This window comes from Pseudophryne corroboree, chromosome 6 (assembly GCF_028390025.1).
Source record: "Pseudophryne corroboree isolate aPseCor3 chromosome 6, aPseCor3.hap2, whole genome shotgun sequence".
Lineage (NCBI taxonomy): Eukaryota > Metazoa > Chordata > Amphibia > Anura > Myobatrachidae > Pseudophryne > Pseudophryne corroboree.
Window position 1 is genome coordinate 550,700,772 of NC_086449.1, and position 26,308 is coordinate 550,727,079.

A 26,308-nucleotide genomic window follows, 5' to 3' on the forward strand; every position below is an offset into this window, starting at 1 on the left:
TTTGTAGTGCCAGGAACTGTGGGCATTGGCCGTACCAGGAGATCATGGCATGTGTGGCTGCAAGCCACTGCAGCGGACTAACTATTGAGCACAAGGAGTGTTAGGACTTCTTATATTTGTTTGTTTATTTTCTGTATGTACCTGTGTGACCAGGCCCAAGCCTGTGTATGCTATGTGCACGGTGTCTGCTGCTGGCAGTAAAAGACACTGGGAGAGATGTATTAATAACTCACAAGTAGTGAGAACAGTAAATGTAATCCTTCTGTTTTCACATGTGTAGATCATTGCGTTAAAAATGAGCCCTTTCTGAAAAACTTCTCGAGATTCTTAGCAATCTGGGTTGCATAAAATCAGTAGGGATTGTAGTAATCATAATACCTTACCGTGTTCATTTTGATAATATTATTTGAATATCTAAGCAAGCTTGTCTCCCAGCTGCATACCTCCCAACTGTCCCGATTTTCGCTGGATAGTCCCGTGTTTTGGGCCCTGTCCCAGCAGTGGGCTGCAGTGTCCTGTGGTGGGGAGGGGCAGTTGGGAGGCCTCCTGTCACTCTGCGCACAGCATCTATTCACGGGAGACAGAGGAGCTGGGGGAATGCCAGCAGATCATAGAGTGCAGGCCATGACCCCTAAGTGACGACATCGGGAGGCATGGCTTGTGAATGCATCATCCCCATGAAGCCATGCCCCCTTTCCCGAGGTCATGCACACTTTGCGGCTGCGGCTTCACTGCGCAGAAGTCCTGACTCCCACTTCTTCGACGTTGGGAGCTGTATTGTGTACAGAGAACTGGTTGTAATTGTTACTTGTGTACTGTTATGTTCTGTTTACTGCAGTGTTCTTTCCACCCTGTAGTGTCTTATTGTTTGCCATATGTATGGGGCTGTGGACTACTAGTGGCGCCTTATGAATAAAGTATAATAATAATAATAATAATAATAACAACTTTGTGAGATTACCATTCTCTAACCTTAGCTAAGACAAAATGTAATTGATAAAGTAGCATATTAGATAAATTGGTCACCTAATAATGAATTTTAGATTGATGCCAGGAAAAAGAAAACATACAGAGCGTGATTCAGGTCCCTACTCTCTTGCAGTTTATGCCGCAAAGTACTGATGTTTGGTACTTTGCGCATGCGCCAGACCAGTATTGTGACATCGGTCGCACTTCGGCATCAGACTGTCAGTGATTGACAGTCTGATCCATTTGGGGTTTGGGAGGGTCGGTGATGGCTTCCATTTCCCAAAGCAGAGGTGTGTCGTCACTATTGTTGGGGAGAGATGGGGCCAGGAATCCTGTCCCAGGACAGAGATTTCCTGGCCTGTTTATAGTAGATGCAGTGGCTGGCTTGCGCCACTCCGTGGGTCATGCCGATACCGTGTCCTAGGATGAAGCTCAGATCAGTAATGCAGCAGGAGCGTGATGCCTCCTGCTGCATTACCATATTAGTGCCATCGCTGCTGCTTTTGTGTAAGCAGCAGCAATAGCAACTTCAACCACACCTAAATGTGAACTTCAACCAGTGCCGTAACTAGACATTTTAGCGCTGTGTGCAAGAAACAGCATCGGCCAGTATCACACTTGACAGGTCACAAGGTGGCAATGCGTCCCCGCTGCTAGTAACCGGGTGCCAATGATGTGCTTCACGGTTCAGGAGGCGGCAATGTGTCACCGCCACTGTGTTCAGGAGCCAGGTGCCAGTATCTGGCTTGACGGTTGAGGAAGCGTCAAGGCACAGCATCGCAGTAAGTGCGTGTCTTTCTTCTAGAACATCACAGGTGGATGCAGATGGTACGCCCACAGTGCAAATGCGCTATGTGCTAAGCACCATCCGCCCACATCTAGTAATGGCCCTGGGTACAACAGCCCATCTCCTCCTCCTCTCTCCCTACTTCTCTCTTTCTTCCCTTAGACTGTCAGCTCCTCAGACAAAAGTAATTTATGGCTCTATGCTTTTCTCACAGCGATGAGGAGCCGCCAAGTTGTAAAGGACCTCTGACATCAGGGGGAGGAGCCATGACACCAGGGAGAAATGCTAGGCCAGCGGGATAGTTCTTCTAATATCCACGCCACCAACTACTCCCTTTAACAACCCGGTGGTGAGTGAAGCTAGGGTACATTTCGGGTACCCTGTTCGTGCATGGCTTCTCCCTCTGGTGATGTGGCTCCTCCCACTGGGGACATCAGAGGTCCCTTCTCCAACTTGTAGTTAGCCATATTTGACCATCATCTTCTGCTTATACCAGCAGAAACCAGCTGGTGACTCTGAGGAGGAAAGGCGCTGTGTGTGTATCATAATATGTGGGGGTATAACCTCTTTCGAACCCGAGTTGCCAGCTCCCGCTGTCTAACTGCTGCATTTCTGTTTGGGAGTATCAGGGTCACCACAGCAACCCACTTCTTCTAGTTCCTCCTCCTCACCACACAAAAGCCGCCTGCCCTGTGCTCCCCAACAGGTCCAGTGAGTGGGGAACGAAAGCGTACAGGGAGCAGACTGTCTGGGTGACAATTCAGAGGGGATGGCCGTGAATGGGAGAGGAAGAGGAGAAGAAGGAGCGGAGGGAGGGTGGGGAGAGAGCTTCGTCCAGATACCTGCCGGCAGCTGTCAAATCACAAAATTTACAGCTAGCCGGCAATTAAGTTTTAGTCAGCCCAGTGCAAATAATACAGCGCGGTCTGCAGTGTCGGCGCAGAGCTGCCTGTGGAGGTAGGGCTGCAGCCGCTGCAGAGCTCGAGTTGTGTCCGAAGGTAGATGAGACTCGTGAGCCTGGAGGGGGCGGAGAATGCGGGCATGCAGTTGCGGCGCTGCCCACGAAAAATGTATGTAGTGGTGTGCCCAGTGGAGATGTAGCCAAGCGCACAGCTACGTACCTGACAGCGGGCAGCGCAGTAGCTGGCGGAGCCGGGGTAGCATATTAAAAAAATAGCACAGTGTGGCCCTGCAGGTGCTGACGGCTCGACCTGCACCCACAGCGCATACGTGCTGTGTACCAGGCACCGTCGACACACACCTAGTTATAGCCCGGACTTCAACCACACCTGAATGTGAAGCCCTTCTGAGAACAACATTATTTTCATATCTTTACAACCTTGAGGACATTGGGGGTAATTCAGTCCTGATCGCTCGCTAGCTTTTTTTGCAGCACTGCGATCAGGTCAGAATTGCACATGCACCGCAATGCACAGGCGCGTCACACAGGTTCAAAGCGGATTGTCGCTCAGTAATGGGTTTGTGCAAAGAATCCATTTGCACAGGCGATTGCAAGGAGATTGACAGGAAGAAGCGTTTGTGGGTGGTAACTGACAGTTTTCTGTTAGTGATGGAAAACGCAGGCGTGTCCATGAGTTTGCAGGGAGGGTTCTATCTTGACGTCAATTCCGGTCCCGAACAGGCTGAAGTGTTCGCAATGGTAAGTCCTGGGCTACTCAGAGATTGCACAAGATCTGTTTGCACACTTGCAAAGCGAAAATCCACTCCCCTATGGGCGGCGACTATCTGTTCGCAGCAGTGCAAAAAAAACCCTAGCGGGCACACAGGTCTGAATTAGGCCCATTGAGCAGTGGAGAAATCTACACTTACACAGCTAGATTATTTTTATCAGTTTCATCTCCAGGTCAAAGTGCCAAGCTTTTAAAATGTCAAGGCATTTTATAGTGCTGAAATACCTCCATGTCAAAATATAAAAGTAAGCAGGAGTGAAGTACAAATCATACTACTTTATTTCAAAGATCTGTTATATAGAAAAGTCTTACATAACCTCAGGAATGCCAAGATAAAAAAGATGTCAAACTGTGAAAATTGCTCACAGATTGCCATGCTGTACCTCAGGGAAGAGAACCTCCAGTCTTTCCCACAAGCTGTGTCAGAAGATGTGGAACTGTGTATATATATAACACAATGGTTTTAAATTAGTGTTTTAGATATGCACATACAATACAATGTAGCATCATATCAAAAAGATGGAACTCGGAAACTTGTTGACATTTGCTGAGAGTACAGTAATATTGAGCCTGAGTCGGAGGAGCAGGGTGCTGTAAAAATATGGTAATGGCTCAGCCATTGTCTAGTGCACAGAGGTGCCACTGCCGGTGCCTCACATTCACCGGTCAGAGGATAAGGAGAAACAACCCTGTGCTGTCTCAGACTGAGCGGCTCTCCTAAGACCCCAGGGGGCTCCTCCAGCTGCGAACGAATTTGGAAAACGATCTTGACAGCTCTGCATTTTTTTACCCATCCCCGTTACCTCCCCCAAATGCTGACAACGTGTCACTCACTTAGTGTACGCACAGAGGATTTGTTTGCTATCACCAATCAATCTTTTCCCATGAGCAGTGTGCAGTGGGAAAACATCACTCCACTAAGTTTAACTGAATCAGTTTCATTATTTTTAAGCATTAATTGTGCTCCTGTTTGTTTCAGCACAATCAAATCCTTGATACTACAGATGTGACAATGTACCTTTTTGTTCACACAGAACCTGATTCTTTGTAATACAAACACAATTCTGGCTGCTTTCTGCTATCGGAAATCTTATGTGATGAGACCATCTGCCTGTATTCTGAGCTGGGTGCACCTCCCCAGCTATCATCACTGGTACCAGCACTTACATCTACTCCATCTGTAGTGCATAAGATCTGGCCAAAAGTAGGCACACATCTATCCAATCCTCGGCCGTCCATTGTATAAGTGTGTACGCTGTGCTGCTGCAGGAGCGTTAGCCGATAAAAGGCTTGAAACGCTCCTACAATAGTCGGGACCGGGAGGTCATGCCTTGTGTGCAGCACAGCTGACCCTCCGATGCCCATAGAGGAGCTGTTATACCCCCCACCCTGTTATACCCCCCCCCCCCCCCACCCGTTACCCAGGGGGTCACGGCTTATTACACACACTGCCTAGCTGATCATTAGTGTTTAACCCACTTAGCTGGGGATTGCATAGGTGTGTACACACCTTAATAATAGCGTGAAGTCTGCATACTCTCCACTCAGGTCTACACACCCAAGACACCGACATGGGACACTTCTCCTATGTGTGAACACCCTGTTGCCACTCATAAGTGCCCATTCATCCATCGGTGAGAAGCCTACTAAGGGCCTTATTCAGGTTGGTTAACAAACCCAAAAAGTTAGCAACTGGGAAAAACCATGTTGCACTGCAGGTGGGGCAGATGTAACATGTGCAGAGAGAGTTAGATTTGGGTGGGGTGTGTTCAAACTGAAATATAAATTGCAGTGCCTAAATGTAGCAGCCAGTATTTACCTTGCACAGAAACAATATAACCAGTGGTGCAAGTAGAAATATTTTCTTAGTGGTACGGAGTGCCGAACAATGGGCGTGGTTATGTGTTGTGAGGGGGCGTGGCCACATGCCACTAATGGGAGTGGCTACATGACACTAGCGACATTGCCACATGACACAGCTCCTTTTCTTTGCACTCTGGAGGCAAGGCTAGAAATACATCATCCAGGTGTTGGCTCAGTCCAAAAGCATCAGCATCCGCATGCAGGGGGTCAATAACAAGAGCACCCATGCGTTCAGACCCTCCACGGGTCTTTCTCAAGGTTAGCTCCAATGTGGATGTCTTACAAGCATTGGTAGTCCGGTTTTATTCCTATCCTAAAAATCCTATTTTGACCTAATCCTAATATTTGGTTGCATCATAGTTTACAATTTTCCATCTTTTATCCATTCTAACAATGGGGGAGATGTATAAAGTAGTGAAAAGAGTGCAGAAGTAGACTAATGAAGTTGCCCGTAGCAACCAAACAGCATCTACCTGTGATTTTATAGAATGTATTTGATAAATGTTTCCTCATAGCTGATTGGTTGCTATGGGCAACTTCTTCATTGGTCCACTTCTTCACCTTTTACCCTGCTTGATATAGTACATCAACCCCAATGTACTCTCTAATGACAGCACCAATGTGGGAAGATTAGCAGAGGCTACTCAGACATGGCAGTAACAGCTGATCTCAATGACCAAACTTTTGATTTATTTCTAATATATAGAAGGATACAGTATGCGTAATGACACCATTGTGTCAACCTCCTGTTCATCTCCTTAGGGGAGGTTTATTAAAATTCTAAATATGTAGTTTTCTTATTTCTTGGCTGCAGAATACATATGTTAAATTTCAGCTTCCTATCATATTGGTAAGTAAGATAATTGATGAGTGAGTGAGTGAGGGTCAGACCTGATTGTAGCAGCAAATTTGTTATCAGTTGGTCAAAACCATGTGCTGCTACGATCAACTCTGAATTACCCCTATGAGAGAGCACATACCAACTCCCAATAGAATGCACTGCAGAACAGGACCTTTACCTTAAATAAAGGTAAAGTCCTAATGAATATTTGAATACATTTCACAATCTAACCCCTACTACCCGCATGCCTCGGGCCACTCTGGTGGATGCTCCATGTGTATACCGCTGGAGTAATCAGCAGGACGCAGGCATGAAAGGGCCAAGGAGCCTTTTCAATGGCATCACTCGGTGCATAGCTGTGGCTATGAAGAGACACATGGGGAAGAAGCTGTGGCTATGGAGAGACACATGGGGGAGAAGCTGTGGCTATGGAGAGACACATGGGGGAGAAGCTGTGGCTATGGAGAGACACATGGGGGAGAAGCTGTGGCTATGGAGAGACACATGGGGGAGAAGCTGTGGCTATGGAGAGACACATGGGGTAGAAGCTGTGGCTATGGAGAGACACATGGGGGAGAAGCTGTGGCTATGGAGAGACACATGGGGGAGAAGCTGTGGCTATGGAGAGACACATGGGGGAGAAGCTGTGGCTATGGAGAGACACATGGGGGGAGAAGCTGTGGCTATGGAGAGACACATGGAGTAGAAGCTGTGGCTATGGAGAGACACATGGGGGAGAAGCTGTGGCTATGGAGAGACATATGGGGGAGAAGCTGTGGCTATGGAGAGACACATGGGGGAGAAGCTGTGGCTATGGAGAGACACATGGGGTAGAAGCTGTGGCTATGGAGAGACACATGGGGAGAAGCTGTGGCTATGGAGAGACACATGGGGGAGAAGCTGTGGCTATGGAGAGACACATGGGGGAGAAGCTGTGGCTATGGAGAGACACATGGGGGAGAAGCTGTGGCTATGGAGAGACACATGGGGAGAAGCTGTGGCTATGGAGAGACACATGGAGTAGAAGCTGTGGCTATGGAGAGACACATGGGGGAGAAGCTGTGGCTATGGAGAGACACATTGGGGAGAAGCTGTGGCTATGGAGAAACACAGAGGGAAGAAGCTGTGGCTATGGAGAGACACATGGGGAGAAGCTGTGGCTATGGAGAGACACAGAGGGGAGAAGCTGTGGCTATGGAGAGACAGAGGGGAGAAGCTGTGGCTATGGAAAGACACATGGGGGAGAAGCTGTGGCTATGGAGAGACACATGGAGGAGAAGGTGTGGCTATGGAAGACACAGAGGGGAGAAGCTATGGCTATGGAGAGACACATGGTGGAGAAGCTGTGGCTGTGGAGAGACACATGGGGAGAAGGTGTGGCTATGGAGAGACACATGGGGGAAAAGCTGTGGCTATGGAGAGACACATGGGGTAGAAGCTGTGGCTATGGAGAGACACATGGGGGAGAAGCTGTGGCTATGGAGAAACACAGAGGGGAGAAGCTGTGGCTATGGAGAGACACATGGGGGAAAAGCTGTGGCTATGGAGAGACACATGGGGTAGAAGCTGTGGCTATGGAGAGACACATGGGGGAGAAGCTGTGGCTATGGAGAAACACAGAGGGGAGAAGCTGTGGCTATGGAGAGACACAGAGGGGAGAAGCTGTGGCTATGGAGAGACACATGGGGGGAGAAGCTGTGGCTATGGAGAGACACATGGAGTAGAAGCTGTGGCTATGGAGAGACACATGGGGGAGAAGCTGTGGCTATGGAGAGACACATGGGGGAGAAGCTGTGGCTATGGAGAGACACATGGGGTAGAAGCTGTGGCTATGGAGAGACACATGGGGAGAAGCTGTGGCTATGGAGAGACACATGGGCGAGAAGCTGTGGCTATGGAGAGACACATGGGGGAGAAGCTGTGGCTATGGAGAGACACATGGGGAGAAGCTGTGGCTATGGAGAGACACATGGAGTAGAAGCTGTGGCTATGGAGAGACACATGGGGGAGAAGCTGTGGCTATGGAGAGACACATTGGGGAGAAGCTGTGGCTATGGAGAAACACAGAGGGAAGAAGCTGTGGCTATGGAGAGACACATGGGGAGAAGCTGTGGCTATGGAGAGACACAGAGGGGAGAAGCTGTGGCTATGGAGAGACAGAGGGGAGAAGCTGTGGCTATGGAAAGACACATGGGGGAGAAGCTGTGGCTATGGAGAGACACATGGAGGAGAAGGTGTGGCTATGGAAGACACAGAGGGGAGAAGCTATGGCTATGGAGAGACACATGGTGGAGAAGCTGTGGCTGTGGAGAGACACATGGGGAGAAGGTGTGGCTATGGAGAGACACATGGGGGAAAAGCTGTGGCTATGGAGAGACACAGAGGGGAGAAGCTGTGGCTATGAAGAGACACATGGGGGAGAAGGTGTGGCTATGGAGAAACACAGAGGGGAGAAGCTGTGGCTATGGAGAGACACAGAGGGGAGAAGCTGTGGCTATGGAGAGACACATGGGGGAGAAACTGTGGCTATGGAGAGACACAAGAGGGAGCTGAGGCTGCTGGAGAATCACAGGGAAAGGAACTGCAGCTGTTGGAGGAACACATGGCAGGGGAGAGCTGAGGCTGCTGGAGAGACACTGTGCGGGGGGGGGGGGGGGAGAGCTGAGGCTGCTGGAGAGACACAGGGCAGGGAGTGGGGAGCGGAGGCTGCTGGAGTCACAGGGCAGGGAGTGGGGAGCTGAGGCTGCTGGAGAGACACAGGGCAGGGAGTGGGGAGCTGAGGCTGCTTAAGAGACACAGGGCAGGGAGTGGGGAGCTAAGGCTGCTGGAGAGACACTGGATGTGGGGAGGGGGGGCAAGCTGAGGCTGCTGGAGAGACACATGGCAGGGAGTGGGGAGACCTGGGCAGGGAGTGGGGAGTTGAGGCTGCTGGAGAGACACAGGGCAGGGAGTGGGCAGCCGAGGCTGCTGGAGAGTCACAGGGCAGGAAGTGGGGAGCCAGGCCTGCTGGAGAGACACAGGACAGGGAGTGGGGAGCTGAGGCTGCTGGAGAGACACAGGGCAGGGAGTGGGGAGCTGAGGCTGCTGGAGAGACACAGGGCAGGGAGTGGGGAGCTGAGGCTGCTGGAGAGACACAGGGCAAGGAGTGGGGAGCTAAGGCTGCTGGAGAGACACTGGGCGGGGGTAGGGGGGAGGTGAGGCTGCTGGAGAGACACAGGGCAAGGAGTGGGGAGCTCCGAGCTAAGGCTGCTGGAGAGACACGGCGGGGGGGGGGGGGGGGGGGAGCTGAGGCTGTTGGAGAGACACAGGGCAGGGAGTGGGCAGCTGAGGTTGCTGGAGAGACACAGGGTAGGGAGTGTGGCTGCTGGAGAGTCACAGGGCAGGAAGTGGGGAGCTGACGCTGCTGGAGAGACACAGGACAGGGAGTGGGGAGCTGAGACTGCTGGAGAGACACAGAGCAGGGAGTGGGCAGCCGAGGCTGCTGGAGAGACACAGGACAGGGAGTGGGGAGCTGAGGCTGCTGGAGAGACACAGGGCAGGGAGTGGGGAGCTGAGGCTGCTGGAGAGACACAGGGCAAGGAGTGGGGAGCTAAGGCTGCTGGAGAGACACAGGGCAAGGAGTGGGGAGCTAAGGCTGCTGGAGAGACACTGGACGGGGGTAGGGGGGATCTGAGGCTGCTGGAGAGACACTGGGCAGGGGTGGGGGGAGCTGAGGCTGTTGGAGAGACAGGGCAGGGAGCGGGCAGCTGAGGCTGCTGGAGAGTCACAGGTCAAAGAGTGGGGAGCTGAGGTTGCTGGAGAGACACAGGGCAGGGAGTGTGGCTGCTGGAGAGTCACAGGGCAGGAAGTGGGGAGCTGAGGCTGCTGAAGAGACACAGGGCAGGGAGTGGGTAGCTGAGGCTGCTGGAGAGACACAGGGCAGGGAGTGGGCAGCTGAGGCTGCTGGAGAGACACAGGGCAGGTAGTGGGGAGTAAAGGTTGCTAGAAAGATCTCTGAATGGTAACCTTCTCTTCTTGGCGTACCTAGCTGAGATGAGACTTGGCCGCATTGTTGCTTTTTATAGTGGTTAACAGACCTGGGGGGTCATTCCGAGTTGTTCGCTTGTTGCTGATTTTCGCAACGGAGCGATTAAGGCAAAAATGCGCATGCGGTAAGTATTTTAGCACAAAACATAGTAGATTTACTCACGTCTGAATGAAGAATTTTCATAGTTGAAGTGATCGGAGTGTGATTGACAGGAAGTGGGTGTTTCTGGGTTTAAACTGACCGTTTTCAGGGAGTGTGCGGAAAAACGCAGGCGTGCCAGGATAAAACGCGGGAGTGTCTGGAGAAACGGGAGAGTGGCTGGCCGAACGCAGGGCGTGTTTGTGACGTCAAACCAGGAACGAAACGGGCTGAACTGATCGCAGTGTAGGAGTAGGTCTCGAGCTACTCAGAAACTGCTAAGAATTTTCTATTCGCAATTCTGCTAATCTTTCGTTCGCTATTCTGCTAAGCTAAGATACACTCCCAGAGGGCAGCGGCCTAGCGTGTGCAATGCTGCTAAAATCTGCTAGTGAGCGAACAACTCGGAATGACCCCCCTGAAGTCATGATTTAAATATCTTATCATGAAACTCTGGTGGTCATTCCGAGTTGTTCGCTCGTTGCCGATTTTCGCTATGCTGCGATTGGTTGCAAACTGCGCATGCGCATGGCACGCAGGGCACATGCGTTTAGTTGTTTAACTAAAAACTTAGCAGATTTGCTGAGGATTCTGCGGCGCTTTTCAGTCGCACTGCTGATCGGTGAATGATTGACAGGAAGTGGGTGTTTCTGGGTGGTAACTGAGCGTTTTCCCGGCGTTTGCTAAAAAACGCAGGCGTGTCAGGGAAACACGCGGGAGTGTCTGGAGAAACGGGGGAGTGGCTGGCCGAACGCAAGGCGTGTTTGTGACGTCAAACCAGGAACTAAACGGACTGAGCTGATCGCAATCTGTGAGTAGGTCCAGAGCTACTCAGAAACTGCAGTCAATTATTTAGTAGCAGTTTTGCTAATTTTTCGTTCACTATTCTGCTATGCTAAGATACACTCCCAGAGGGCGGCGGCCTAACGTGTACAATGCTGCTAAAAGCAGTTAACGAGCGAACAATTCGGAATGAGGGCCTCTATGTGAGGAGCTTGTATGTTCTCCCCTGAGTTTGCGCGTGCTTCCTCCCACACTCAAAAAAACATACTGGCTTCTGACAAAACAAAATTGTTTTGTTTACAATCTAAACACCCTACCACATGTATACCTATATACATTAGAATTAATTTTAATGCTAATATATATGTGTATACATGTGGTAGGATGTTTAAATTGTAAGCTCCATTGTTACAGGGACTGATGTGACTGACTGAAATATTCCCTATAAATTGCTACAAAATATGTGTGTGCTTGGTAAATAACTGATAATAAATATGGTGGTTTGCATACAAGTCCTATGGTAGGGGTCTGCTTATGGGCAGGTCCTGTTCTGAGCATATGCAGAACAAGCAGGGCCGGATTAACAATGGGGCGGATGGAGCTGCAGCTCCAGGCCCACACTTCAAATAGGCCCACAGCATCTCTGGTGCTTTATACGGCTGTAGACAGGGAAAAAATTTTTTCCTTCTACTGCAGCATTCTATCACGCTGCCCGCCCCCTCCCGTCCTACCTACCATCCGTCGCCAAGTTTATTTAAATACCCGCAAACTGGAACATACATTTTCAATACAATGGCGGCGCGCAGTGAAAGGCTTTCCTAGCCCTCACTGCGCCACGTTCTTACAGAGCCCCGGCGCCTCCTCCACGCCGCCGACGTCACGACGCGTGACGTCACAAAGGCACCGCCCCGCCGCCGCACCCAGTCTCCAGTCCAGCTGCGTAGCGCACAGGCAGAGCGCTCGCACTGTAACTGGACGGACTGCCTGACTGAAAGCCCCGGGCCGTGAAGGAAGCCCTGGCTGGCTGCAGTTCTGTCTGTGCCGCATTTGTGTATGTCTGATGCCGTCGATCCTCAGTAGAGAGGACACGGTGAGATGACAGACGTTTCATGTGCAGCCTGTAGTTTTACATTTTCTGAAGTGAATTATACTGCACAAATACAATCTCCTATATATTTGCCCAAGTCTGTGACTCTGTGCTGGCCGTAACGCTGGGCGGAGTCACAGGCACAGATCTGGCCAGGAACAGTCCCCTCCCTCTCTCCGCCCAGTCCCCTCCCGATCTCCGCCCAGTCCCCTGTCTCCCTTCTCCCCGTACTGCCCCTGGTGAGTGGTGACACCGCAGCCGCTGACTGTGAGCGGAACTCACATTACCCGCCTCACAGTCTTGCGGCTGCCACTGAGTCAGGGAGACATGCTGAACAGTGACTCGCCCCTTCCCCGCCCGCCCACGGCAACCACCCGCATCTGCCCCCTCCCGCGGCACTCCCGTCCCCTCCCCCTCCCGCAGCACCAACATCCGCAGCACTCCCGCCCATAGGCCCTCATTCCGAGTTGTTCGCTCGCAAGCTGATTTTAGCAGCTTTGCACACGCTAAGCCGCCGCCTACTGGGAGTGAATCTTAGCTTCTTAAAATTGCGAACGAAAGATTCGCAATATTGCGATAAGACATCTCTGTGCAGTTTCTGAGTAACTCGAGACTTACTCTGCCAGTGCGATCAGTTCAGTGCTTGTCGTTCCTGGTTTGACGTCACAAACACACCCAGCGTTCGCCCAGACACTCCTCCGTTTCTCCAGCCATTCCCGCGTTTTTCCCAGAAACGGTAGCGTTTTTTCACACACTCCCATAAAACGGCCTGTTTCCGCCCAGAAACACCCACTTCCTGTCAATCACATTACGATCACCAGAACGAGGAAAAAAACCGTGAGTAAAATTCCTAACTGCATAGCAAATTTACTTGGCGCAGTCGCAGTGCGAACATTGCGCATGCGCACTAAGCGGAAAATCGCTGCGATGCGAAGAAATTTACTGAGCGAACAACTTGGAATGACCCCCATAGTCTTCACTTTTCTAACACCCGCTGCGGTCGCGGGCGAAAAGGGGGCATGGCTTCGCGGAAGGGGGCGTGGCTTTGCGTCCCGACCCCCGTTTTCGGCACGTTGTGGGTCGGGGGACACTGCTGAATCTGCAGTGCTGGCTTCTGCGCTGTGACAGGAGCCGGCACTTTGGTGTCACCCCTCAGAGGGTAACACCCGGGTGCGGGCCGCACTCCCCGCACCCACGTTGTGGCGCCACTGCTCCTGCCCCCTCCCCCACCCGTAGCACAAGCACCCACACCCGCGCCACCTACCCGCGGCACCCACCGTATCCACCCACCACCCGTGGCACTCCACCCCCTCCCCCACCTGCAGCACCAACACCCGCGGCACCCACCGCATCCACCCACCACCCGTGGCACCCCCCCTCCCCCACCCGCTGCACCAACACCCGCGGCACTCCCGTCCCCTCCCCCACCCAGAGCACAAACACCCACGCCACCCACCCGCGGAACTCCCACCCCCAACCCGTAGCACCAACACCCGCGGTAACCAACCGCATTCGCCCCCCACCCGCGGCACTCCCACCCTCTCCCCCACCCGCAGCACCAACACCCGCGGCACCCACCGCATCCACCCACCACCCGTGGCACTCCCCCCCCCACCCGCAGCACCAACACCCGCACCACCCGCGGCACTCCCGTCCCCTCCCCCACCCAGAGCACAAACACCCGCGCCACCCACCCACGGAACTCCCGCCCCCTCCCCCAACCCGTAGCACCAACACCCGCGGCAACCAACCGCATTCGCCCCCCACCCGCGGCACTCCCACCCTCTCCCCCACCCGCAGCACCAACACCCGCGGCACCCACCGCATCCACCCACCACCCGTGGCACTCCCCCACCCACAGCACCAACACCCGCACCACCCGTGGCACTCTGCCCCCTCCCCCACCCACAGCACCAACACCCACTGCCCCCCCCCCCAGCAGCACCCAACGCATCCCCCACATCCGCTCCCACCCGCGGCACTCCCATCCGTAGCTCCCACACCTGCAGCACCCCCCGCCCCTCCCCCACCCGCTGCAACCCTGCCCCTCCCCCATACCCACCCTCTCCCCCACCCGCAGCACCAACACCCGCGCCACCTACCCGCGGCACCCACCGCATCCACCCACCACCCGTGGCACTCCACCCCCACCCGCAGCACCAACACCCGCACCACCCGTGGCACTCTGCCCCCTCCCCCACCCACAGCACCAACACCCGTGGTAACCAACTGCATTCGCCCCCCACCCGCGGCACTCCCACCCTCTCCCCCACCCGCAGCACCAACACCCGCGCCACCTACCCGCGGCAACTACCGCATCCACCCACCACCCGTGGCACTCCGCCCCCTCCCCCACCCGCAGCACCAACACCCGCGGCACCCACCGCATCCACCCACCACCCGTGGCACCTCCCCCACCCGCTGCACCAACACCCGCGGCACTCCCGTCCCCTCCCCCACCCAGAGCACAAACACCCGCGCCACCCACCCGCGGAACTCCCGCCCCCAACCCGTAGCACCAACACCCGCGGTAACCAACCGCATTCGCCCCCCACCCGCTGCACTCCCACCCTCTCCCCCACCCGCAGCACCAACACCCGCGCCACCTACCCGCAGCACCCACCGCATCCACCCACCACCCGTGGCACTCCACCCCCTCCCCCACCCGCAGCACCAACAACCGCGGCACCCACCGCATCCACCCACCACCCGTGGCACTCCCCCCCCCCCCTCCCCCACCCGCTGCACCAACACGCGCACCACCCGCGGCACTCCCGTCCCCTCCCCCACCCAGAGCACAAACACCCGCGCCACCCACCCGCGGAACTCCCACCCCCTCCCCCAACCCGTAGCACCAACACCCGCGGCAACCAACCGCATTCGCACCCCACCCGAGGCACTCCCACCCTCTCCCCCACCCGCAGCACCAACACCCGCGGCACCCACCGCATCCACACACCACCCGTGGCACTCCACCCCCTCCCCCACCCGCCCCTGCAACCATAGCACCCTCACACCCACCCACCCCCAACTGCACCACCCCGGCTAACTGCCCCCTCCCCCACCCGCGGCAAAGCCGTGCAGAGGTTAACGGGGCGAAGCCCCTAACGATGGTGTGAAGAGCGCCCGTAGGGCGCGATGAATCGCCTAGTGTGTATTATATATACCATATATGTATATACATGTATGTATGTATGTATGTATGTATGTATGTATGTATGTATGTATATATATATATATATATATATATATATGTATGTATATATACACACACACACATATATGTACTGTGTGTATGTATATATATATATATATATATATATATATACTTAAACAAACACACACACCCGCACACGCGCGCACACACACACTGGTCGAAGTGGGCCGGTATGTTGTGTGCAGGCCATAGGTGTGCGCACAGGCATCCCCGCCAATTAATGTCCCTTCCTGCTGCCAATTAATGTCATCCCCCCTAAAGGCGCCCTGTCAGGTCTCGTTCTTGAGGAGACGGAGGAGCAGGACACGGCAGGAGCTCTAGTCACACTTGCTATCGCTATCTGTCTTAGCGTCGCGGCTCCTGTGTGAGGCTGCTGCCACCGTCCGCGGAGGGAGCGACAGCGGCTGGGAATTATGGGGAGCAGTGTCCACGAATGGAATGACAGTGGCCGGGAGCTACGGGGAGCAGGTGACATTCTTGTTTAACTTAGCGAGCAAGAGAGAGTACCTTTCACTACCATCCTGCCCCCCCCCCCTGTTCCGCACCACTGCTCCTATCCTGTTTCGCACCACTGCTCCCATCCTGCCCCGCACCACTCCTCCCATCCTGCCCCCCTGCTCCGCACCACTGCTCCCATCCTGCCCCCCTGCCCCGCACCACTGTTCCTATTCTGCCCCCTCTGCTCCACACTACTCCGCACCTCCTTGCACCCCCGCTGCCCTCTGCCTCTTCCTCTGCTACACCGCCACCACCCTTAGCCGCCCGACACCACCCTCAGTTCTCTGCACCTCCGCCCATGCCAACCGCAGCCTCCTCATCCACCGCACAGCAGACCACAGCATCCTCAGCACCGGCGCTGTTAAATAGGTAATCTTACCCTGCTGCCGTTCTTTCTCCCTAGTCCCTACTGTATATCCTTGCTGTCCCTCTCTCTGTCACTCTTCCTATCCCTATGTCCCTGCTGTCACTTTCCCTGTCTCTCGGTCTCACTCCCTGTCCCTACGTCCCTGCTGTCACTTTCCCTGTCTCTCTGTCACTCTCCCTGTCCCTGCTGTCACTTTCCCTGTCACTCTCCCTGTCCCTATGTCCCTGCTGTCACTCTCCCTGTCCCTATGTCCCTGCTGTCACTCTCCCTGAATTGTGTCTCATTCCATGCGGCATAATGTGAATTTTGGCTCATACCGTGTACTATAATGTGAATTTTGGCTCATACCGTGTACTATAATGTGAATTTTGTCTCATACCGTGTGCTATAATGTGAATGTCAGCTCATATCGTGAGCTATAATGTGAATTTCGGCTCTTTCTATGTCTATAATGTAAATTTCTGCTCATTCCGTGGGCTGTAATATGAATTTTGGCTCATTCTGTGTGCTATAATGTCAATTTCGGCTCATACCGTGTGCTATAATGTGAATTTTGGCTCATTCTGTGTGCTATAATGTGAGTATCGGCTTATACCGTGTGCTATAATGTGAATTTCGGCTCATTCTGTGTGCTATAATGTGAGTATCGGCTTATACCGTGTGGTATAATGTGAATTTCGGCTCATACTGTGTGGTATAATTGTGAAAGGGGCATTAGTACTAGATAGTATAAGGGGTCCTACTATTGTGGTGCATAATGTGTATAAGGGGTATATGGTGTGGTACATTACACTTAAGAACACGCCCACTTGAAGATCAAGTGTCTGAGTGTTTTGTCAAATATGCAGTGCCGATGTTTAAAGTCACAGCATGGGGCATTGAAATGGCACGGCAACTTAGGACTTCCAAACATGTGATTTTAAGATCTCGATGTTTCGGTGTACTAGAGCCCTGTCTTCAGTACATACTGTACATGGGTGTGTATATATACAGTATGTGTGTGTGTATGTATGTGTATGTATGTTTGTGTGTATATATATATATATATATATATTATACACACACACACATATACACACACACACACACCATTCAGTGTCCCACGGCCGCCGCTGCAGCATCCTGGGACTGCAGGGAAGGGACCCGGCAGATGAAACTCAGTGCAGCAGGTAATGGCATCCCCAATTTGCCGCAGCTCATGCTGGCTTATCGGGGCTAATAGGACACCCCCAGGCAATATCATTACCCATGATAATGTGCCGCAGGTGATTGAATTTCCCCCATAGTGAGGGGCTTCCAATTGTTTGTTGCATGCCCATAAGTAATGGCAGCCCAACAGAGCTATTCAATTGTAATGCAAATGGAAATGAGTTCTGCGGTTGCCTATTGCTTATCACGCCCAAAAGCACTGGGTTTAACGGCGTAAAGTATCTAAACCTGTCTAAACTATTGGGCATGCTGCCGGAACAACAGTTTGGACGCTCCAACAATTGTTTGCAGATTTCTGCTCGCCACCTCAAAATGCTGCAGTCACCTCAGAAATCATGCAGTCATGGCAAGAAAATGTAATAATTCCATTGGGCGCCTTTTACTTTTACTTTTCTCTCTCTCTCTCGCTATATAGATAGATAGATTTTTTGCACACACACACACACACACACACACACACACACACACACACACACATATGTATGTATGTAAATACAGCACTGGTCACGCACCCATATCAGCAACCATCACAACCCTATACCCCCTGCTGAAGCACACAATAGGCCCTTCAAAAATTTCAGCTCCAGGCCCATGAGGACCTTAATCTGGCACTGAGAACAAGTCCTGTGAGCCATGCTCTTGTGGCATTAGAATGTTTTTTTCATTGCTGTTGCATTGAAAGATGAGAATAGCATCCATCTCTGAATCAGGCCCAGATGTAATAAATATGCTCCATAGTTCTGTAAACAGAACAGGTAATACAACGGCATCTTATGCTGCCAACTGCTTTATCACGCAGGCTATGTTATCGCAGATGTATGGGGTTTCTTCTATTTGACACCCACTCATGTTGATTATACAGGTTGAGTATCCCATATCCAAATATTCCGAATTACGGAATATTCCGAAATACAGACTTTCTTGAGTGAGACTGAGATAGTGAAACCTTTGTTTTTTGATGGCTCAATGTACACAAACTTTGTTTAATACTCAAAGTTATTAAAATATTCTATTAAATGACCTTCAGGCTGTGTGTATAAGGTGTATATGAAACATAAATGAATTGTGTGAATGTAGAGACACTTTGTTTAATGCACAAAGTTATAAAAAATATTGGCTAAAATGACCTTCAGGCTGTGTGTATAAGGTGTATATGTAACATAAATGCATTCTGTGCTTATATTTAGGTCCCATCAGCATAATATCTCATTATGGTATGCAATTATTCCAAAATACGGAAAAATCCGATATCCAAAATTCCTCTGGTCCCAAGCATTTTGGATAAGGGATACTCAACCTGTATTAAAGAAAAAGGTTTGGACTATATAATCAGATTGATAAATGTGTGGCCAGTTCAAAACTGTCACTGGCATTCAGGGATGGACTGGGGGCCGAAATCGGCCCTGACATGTGCGTGCACGCGCACACGCCAGGGGTGCATGCACCGTGAATGGGGGTGCATGGGCACTAAAGATAGGGGCGTGCCACGAGTCAGGGGGCATGGACTCGAGGTACGCCTCCATTTACATGGAGATGGGCGGGGCGTGTGACAAGCACACCGGGGCGTGCCGCGAGTCAGGGGGCGAGGACTCACGGTACGCCTCCATTTCTATGGAGATTGGAGGGGGAGCGGCTGCGTGTGGCCTTCCCGGCTCTCTGTGTGACAGGACCGGCCCACAAGCCCATCGGCCCTTCTGGCATTACATAGTGAAATACAGAGGTAAATAGCTAAAATGAGACAAGTTTACTTCAACATAGTTTACACTTCTTTCTATCTTATTTGCTGCAAGATCATAATAGAGCTTGTGATGTACTGTATATCTTATTGTCTGATCCCGGAATATTACAGAATATAGAAGTAACATATTTTCTGTACATTAACAGTGCTGTGCATTTAGCTGCTCGCCACATTGAAAATTATGACATTATGAAATTGCTGCTGTCAAGTGGTGCTGAGGTGGACACAGTAAATAATGACTGCATCACGCCGCTGTTTAACGCCGTCCATGCATCAAACTTTCATGGAGCAAGACTTTTGCTGGACTATGGTATGCTATAAATACTTTATGAAACTGCTACATTTACAATATGGGCATGCAGACTTTGGGCCTGATTCAGTTCTGAGCGCACATGCCTACGCAGCTGCGATTTTTCAGGAGACGGATTTGCTAATTATCTCAAGTGAAGCTGCCGCCCAGAAAAGAATAGAGACACCTACCAGAGCAACGCAAAGTCCTCAGCAACTGCATACACATACACAGCACTGATGCAGTAACGAGGAACATCGGCTGCGTTTCTGCTGTCACTCCCGGTTACCTGGCCAAAACAGTCCCTTCCTGTCAATCACTCTGCAAATACATCTTCACTGCGACCGGCATCACAATAGTACCTTGGCGCATGCACAGTTTACTGATAATTGCTCAGTTGCATGAACATCGGCATTGCGTACAAATCTCAATCAGGCCCTATGCATACCTCCCAACTATCCTCATTACAGCGAGACAGTCCAGCTATTTGGACACTGTCTTGCTGTCCCTCCCGGAGGCCACAGTGTTCCGCAGACAGGGGGAAGGTTGGGGGAGCCTTTGATCACCTATGCTCTGCACAGCAAAGCAACGGGTGATTCCTGCATAGATGCTGTGCGCTTGGGCACGGCATCTAAACAGTGCAGGGAGAGGAGTCTGGGGGCTGCCCAGCTGCTTTGGGAGCGCTGGGCACCCCCCCAAAATGACAAAAATGTGGGGATTAGCTGCAAGGCCATACTCTCCCACCAGAGGCTAGGCCATGACCCCTTTTCAGTGGCGCTCATCGCAACCGCGTGGGAGTCCCAATTTCCAGTACTGAATTGTTGGGAGGCATGCCTATTCACAGTATTTCAAACTCTGAATTATACTACACCATAAAAATGTGTATTGAGTATGTAGTGATCACATGATTTGTTACAGGACTGAAGAACAGGCTTTGATGCTAGATCAGTAGGGAGTAACATTATATTTTTAAGGCTACTCACAATTAGTCTTTCATTCCACAAGGGAACTGCACATTCATTTTGCAGATAAACAAACTCACCAGAATGAAGTGATGACAGAGCCAAAGCAATCAGGTAATCTATATCAGTTTGGTCAAACAAGTAAAACAAAATCCATAGGCTAACCTAGGCATTATGCAGATGTACCGTGCTTAGGGGCTAATTCAGTAAGGATCGATCCTTACTGCATTTCCCTGATGTTTGTGCAGGAGGGGTCCTGCAATTGTGGCGCAGATATGCAAACACCTCTGCCTGATTGACAGGCTGGCATTGGGGAATATGGCGGCGTGTCGCCCGCATTTTCTATGAGTGGTGAGGGCAAGGACTGCGTTATGAGATGCAGTTACCTTGGCCTCGCACTGCGACTGCAAAGCTGAGAGAGCTTAAGGTTAATCAGCCTGCCGTTGCAGATGAAAATCATGACCGATTGTTGTGATGTTCATCTTGGATGCGACCCTCCTGCATTTGCATTGGACTTCAATTTAAAAGTTGCTGCGAGCAGCTTTGCATTTGCAATCCTAGTGAATTAGGACCACTGTGACAATGAAACATTAGAAAGGATACCAGAGGAGAAATTGTTCTGGCCAGTATGACAATTTGTCTGCATGCAGCCTCTATGTCCAAGGTTTCACACAAGGGCCCAGCAGGGATTCAGTGGTTATGGAGATGGGTGTCTACTACATATTTTTCTGTGCCAGACACCTCTATAAAAAAAAGATTCATAGATGTGTCCGATGCAATATAGGACGTTTCTAGTGCCAGTCTTCCTGAATTTTGAATTTCTGGATCCACAGACATTTTTGTTTTATGACATCGGGAGAAATTCAGGGCCTAATTCAGACCTGATCACAGCAGCAAATTTGTTCCGATGGGCAAAACCATGTGCACTGCGGGGGGGGGGGGGGGGGGGGGGGGGCAGTATTTACTCTGCACGGAAACCATATAACCCACCCAAATCTAACTCTCTGCACATGTTATATCTGCCCCCCTTCTGTGCACATGGTTTTGCCCATTAAAGAACAAATTTGCTGCTGCGATCAGGTCTGAATTAGGCCCTCAATTAGGTGCAAGTTTGCAGAAGGCAAAGTTGCATAGTTAAGTGTGTACACTTCCCCTTGATGTGGGCACAATTTGCACAGTTCAGTTAGAAATGCCAATTCGCACAACTTGCAGCAAGGTTTTGCGAATTCTGTCCAAATACAAATTGGTAAAAGCATAAAACATTAAAATAAAATAAAGATTTTCCCTACCTTTTTACCTGCTCAGGCGGGGGCAAACAAAAACGTACAAATTTACTCTGAAAATCAATGCGAGTTTGGAATTTAATTACAAATGTAATTCGCAATGCAAATTTGCAGTGAATTCAGCTTGCAGGACCAAACTCACAGTGGATTGAATTCCCCTCATTGTGCCACTGAGAGTAAAGAGAAGAATTGAAAAGTGCGAAGAACAACAACAGACTATAAAAACAAGCAGAAATAATGAATAGCAGGGTAAATAAAAGGCAATGAATGGGACGGGAGACTGGAGAACCCAACATGGGATGCTGGGGAGTGCCAAGAAAAAAACAACAAAGCACGCTTACTAAATATAGGATGGGGGAAATGTGTTAAATCATCAAAACAATAATATATGGGGTAGAAGAAAGAAAATGGGCCAAATCTCTAAAAATATATAGAGAGTGGGTAGAGGAGGGAAAAAAATGGGACATAATTAATAAAAACTTCAAAAAAGATGCAGCCCTTGGCCAAGTCTACAGTACTTGTCCTTGTGTGGCCCAGGGCCATCTTATTTTTAGGTGCACTGCTGCCCAGGCGCCACGATTCTAGGAACCTCTGTGCAGAGCAGGGACGGACTGGTTCGGGGTTAAATTGGCCTCCGACCCCTCCCCCCGGTTGGTGATTCTCTGGAGCTTCTTGGGAGGCAGGTAGAAAATTCTGCCCGGCCGCTGACTGTGAATCACATACAATCAGAGCAGCCAGGCATCATTATCCATCAATCAGAGTGCTGGCAGTCATATGGTGCATAGATGGGTAAGTTATGATTTTTTATTTATTTAATCCCATGAATGGGTGGGTACGGGCCCCTGTGCATTGTTTTAATGGAGAGGAGGGGTCCCCACTTCCCCAGGAATTCCTGGCTTGGGCTGACTAGTTATGGGGCAATAATGCTTTTGGCGGGGAACCTGTGAACTGTGCCCCCAGATCTCGTCACTGATATGTGCAGGCTTCTGCTAAACATGCTGCTGCTGAGGTTAACTAGGTAGCCTTAAATTAGTCTATTTTTTCCCCAAGATTTTGTTTTTTACTCATTTTACACCTCGCACCCTATTACATTGGGTGAGTTGTATGTTTTACATGAGCAACATCTGGATAGTGTGTTTTGCAGGTGCGAGAATGGTTGCTGCGAGATTGATTCACGTTTACATGTTCTCGCAACCTATTACATATGCGAATGCAAACACACGTGTTTCTTGCAGAAATCTTGCATGTTTTAAAAAATTGCAACCTATTACATTTCCCCCCAAAGGTGACTGGTTTCCTTTCCTTTAACAGGCTAATGCTGTAAACCACATTTACAACACAATAAGGATTGGAAGTATCATTTCTACAAAAACTGACATTTTCTGAGATTTACTGCAATACATATGTATTAATAAGGTCCAGAGCAGATATTGGAGATATTGTATGATTCAGTGGGGCTGCAATGTGTTCAAATGCATCAGCTACGGAAACCGGAAAGTTTTTTTTGACATTGAGCCTGATAGACAATGCTATCTATATATGGGATTGCATACAAAAGCCTACAGCCTTTTTTTCATAAGATATCTCTGGAGAGGTATTCGAAGGATCCAGTGGCGGAACTTGTGAGTGGTGGGCCCCAGGTGCAAAAAATAGGATTTTAAGTACTTACCGGTAAATCCTTTTCTCATAGTCCATAAGGGATACTGCGGACAGATTACTACGATGGGGTATACTATAGATGGCTCCCCTCTATGACTCCTCCTACAGCTCAGTTATAGGTAAACAGTGCCCGAAGGAGAATGACCTACTTGAGAGAAGGAAAATAACAACAAAAAAGGTGGTGAGATTTTCACAGCAGCACAGCAAAACAAAACTTGGCCAGCAACATCTGGCAACTTGAACAGCAACAGCTGAACAGGTAACACATAATAGAGAACCTGCAGAAAGTCACCGCACTGAGGCGGGCGCCCAAAATCCCTTATGGACTACGAGAAAAGTTTTTACCGGTAGGTATTTAAAATCCTATTTTCTCTAGCATCCATAAGGGATATTGGGGACAGATTAGTATGATGGGGATGTCCCAAAGCTTCCAGAACGTGCGGGAATGTGCGGAGACATCTACAGCACCGCCTGCCCAAACTGGGTATCCTCTTTGGTCAGGTTATTGAACCTGAAGAACTTCACAAAGGTGTTCTTCCCCGACCAGGTAGCAGCTCGGCATAGTTGCGGGGCCGAGACTCCACGGGCAGCCGCCCAGGAAGAGCCTACCGATCTTGTAGAGTGGGCCTTCAGAGACTGTGGAACAGGTAGGGCTGCCGACGCGTAGACCTGTTGGATAGTAAGCCTAATCCAACGAGCAATGGACTGCTTAGAAGCAGGGCAACCCTTTTTCCGCGTATCATAGAGCACGAACAAGGAATCCGTCTTTCTGAGCCGAGCCGTCCTTTTGATATACATTTTCAAGGCTCGCACAGCATCTAAAGCCTCCGGAGGAGCAGAAGAGTCAGAACTGGACGGAATCACGATAGGTTGATTCAAGTAAAACGCGGAGACCACCTTCGGCAGGAACTGCTGTCTAGTCCAGAGCTCCGTTCTGTTATCGTAAAAGACCAAGTACGGACTTCTGTCCGACAAGGCCCCCAATTCTGAGACACGCCTAGCAGAAGCCAGGGCCAGTAGCATCACCGTTTTCCATGTGAGGTACTTATCTTTTACTGTCATCAGAGGTACAAACCAGCAGGACTGCAGAAAACATAACACCAGATCCCAAGGTGCCGTAAGCGGCACGAATGGAGGTTGTATGTGAAGCACCCCTTGCAAGAAGGTCTGAACCTCTGGAAAGAGAGCCAACTTCTTCTGGAAAAGGATGGAAAGAGCTGACCTTAATGGATCCCAGACGTAAACCTTTATCCACTCCAGCCTGCAGGAATCGTAGGAACCTTCCCAAGTTGAATTCTGCAGAGTGATAAGTGCGTTCCTCACACCAAGAGACATATCTCCGCCAGATATGATGATAGTGTTTTGACGTCACAGGTTTTCTGGCTTGCACCATAGTGGCAATGACCTTTTTGGAAAGCCCTATGTGAGCTAGGATGTTCCACTCAACTTGCGTAAGTCCGGGTAGATGAACGGTCCTTGTTGAAGAAGATCCCTTCTTAGCGGTAGAGGCCAAGGGTCCTCTACGGACATGTCCAGAAGAATCGCATACCGTGTTCTTCGGGGCCAATTCAGGGCAATCAAGATTGCTTCCACTCTTTGATGTCTGATCCGCTTGAGCACCCTTGGGATCAGCGGAATCGAAGGGAACAGGCATACCAGCTGGTAAGGCCAAGGCGATGTCAGCGCATCCACTGCACTCACCTGAGGGTCCCTGGTTCGTGAGCAATAGCAGCGAAGCTTCTTGTTGAGACGAGAGGCCATCAAGTCGATCTGTGGGCATCCCCACCTGTCGATGATCTGCTGAAACACCTGAGGGTGTAGTCCCCACTCCCCCGGAAGGAGGTCGTGGCAACTTCTGAAGTCCACTTCCCAGTTGTCCACTCCCGGCATGAAGACCGCGGACAGTGCTCTTGCATTTCTTTCTGCCCAGAGGAGTATTCTTGACGCTTCTCACATGCAGGCCTTGCTTTTTGTCCCTCCTTGTCGATTGATGTACGCCACCGCCGTGTTGTTGTACGACTGCATCTGGATCACCTAATCCCGGAGTAGAGTGGATGCCTGAATCAGAGCATTGTAGATAGCCTGAAGTTCCAGAATGCTGATCGGAAGTAGGGCCTCTTGGACAGACCACCTGTCCTGGAACTGCGCCCCCTGGGTGACAGCTCCCCATCCTTTCAGACTCGCATCCGTCGTGAGGAGGATCCAATCCTGAATCCCAAAGCATCAAACTTCCAGCAGGTTGGAAGACTGTAGCTACCACAGGAGAGAGATTCTGGCCTGAGGTGACAGCCGAATCATCCGGTGCATCTGAAGATGGGAACCGGACCACTTGTTCAGGATGTCCAATTGGAATGGTCTGGCATGACAGAAGTTAGATAGTGCGATCTATATGGAGCAAGAGAAGCTCCCTGGAGCTCGCTTTTATCAGGAGCTCATACAGGTATGGAATCACATTGACCCCCTGTACCCTGAGTTGAAACATCATTTCCGCCATCACCTTAGTGAACACCCTCGGAGCTGTAGACAGGCCGAAGGGTAATGCTCAAAACTGGTAGTGATTGTTCAGCAGGGCAAACCTCAGATAGACCTGATGAGGAGGCTAAATTGGGATATGTAGGTAAGCGTCCTTGATATCCAGGGACACTAGTAATTCCTGTTGTTCCAGGCATGTGATTCCATCTTCAATTTGAAAACCTTCAGGTAAGGATTCAAGGACTTCAGATTCAGAATGGGTTTCACAGACCCGTCTGGTTTTGGTACTACGAACAGACTGGAGTAGTAACCCTGTCCTTGTTGTAGTAGGGGTACTGGAACAATGACCTGGGACTGGACCAACTTGTTTATGGCCAGCAGTAGCGTACCATGCATATTTTCTAAAGCTGACAAGCCTGATTTGAAAA

General features: G+C 50.8%; 1 protein-coding gene across 4 annotated transcripts in view; it reads left to right on the forward strand.

Moving 5' to 3' along the window:
• LOC134932872 (uncharacterized) overlaps nucleotides 1–26,308 on the forward strand; it is a 423,538-nt gene that overhangs the window by 391,205 nt on the left and 6,025 nt on the right. For all 4 annotated transcript variants that reach the window (XM_063927693.1, XM_063927692.1, XM_063927695.1 and 1 more), the window contains one exon: nucleotides 19,362–19,525. In XM_063927693.1, coding sequence (XP_063783763.1) covers nucleotides 19,362–19,525 — 164 coding nt within the window. The remainder of the gene's footprint in view (nucleotides 1–19,361; nucleotides 19,526–26,308) is intronic.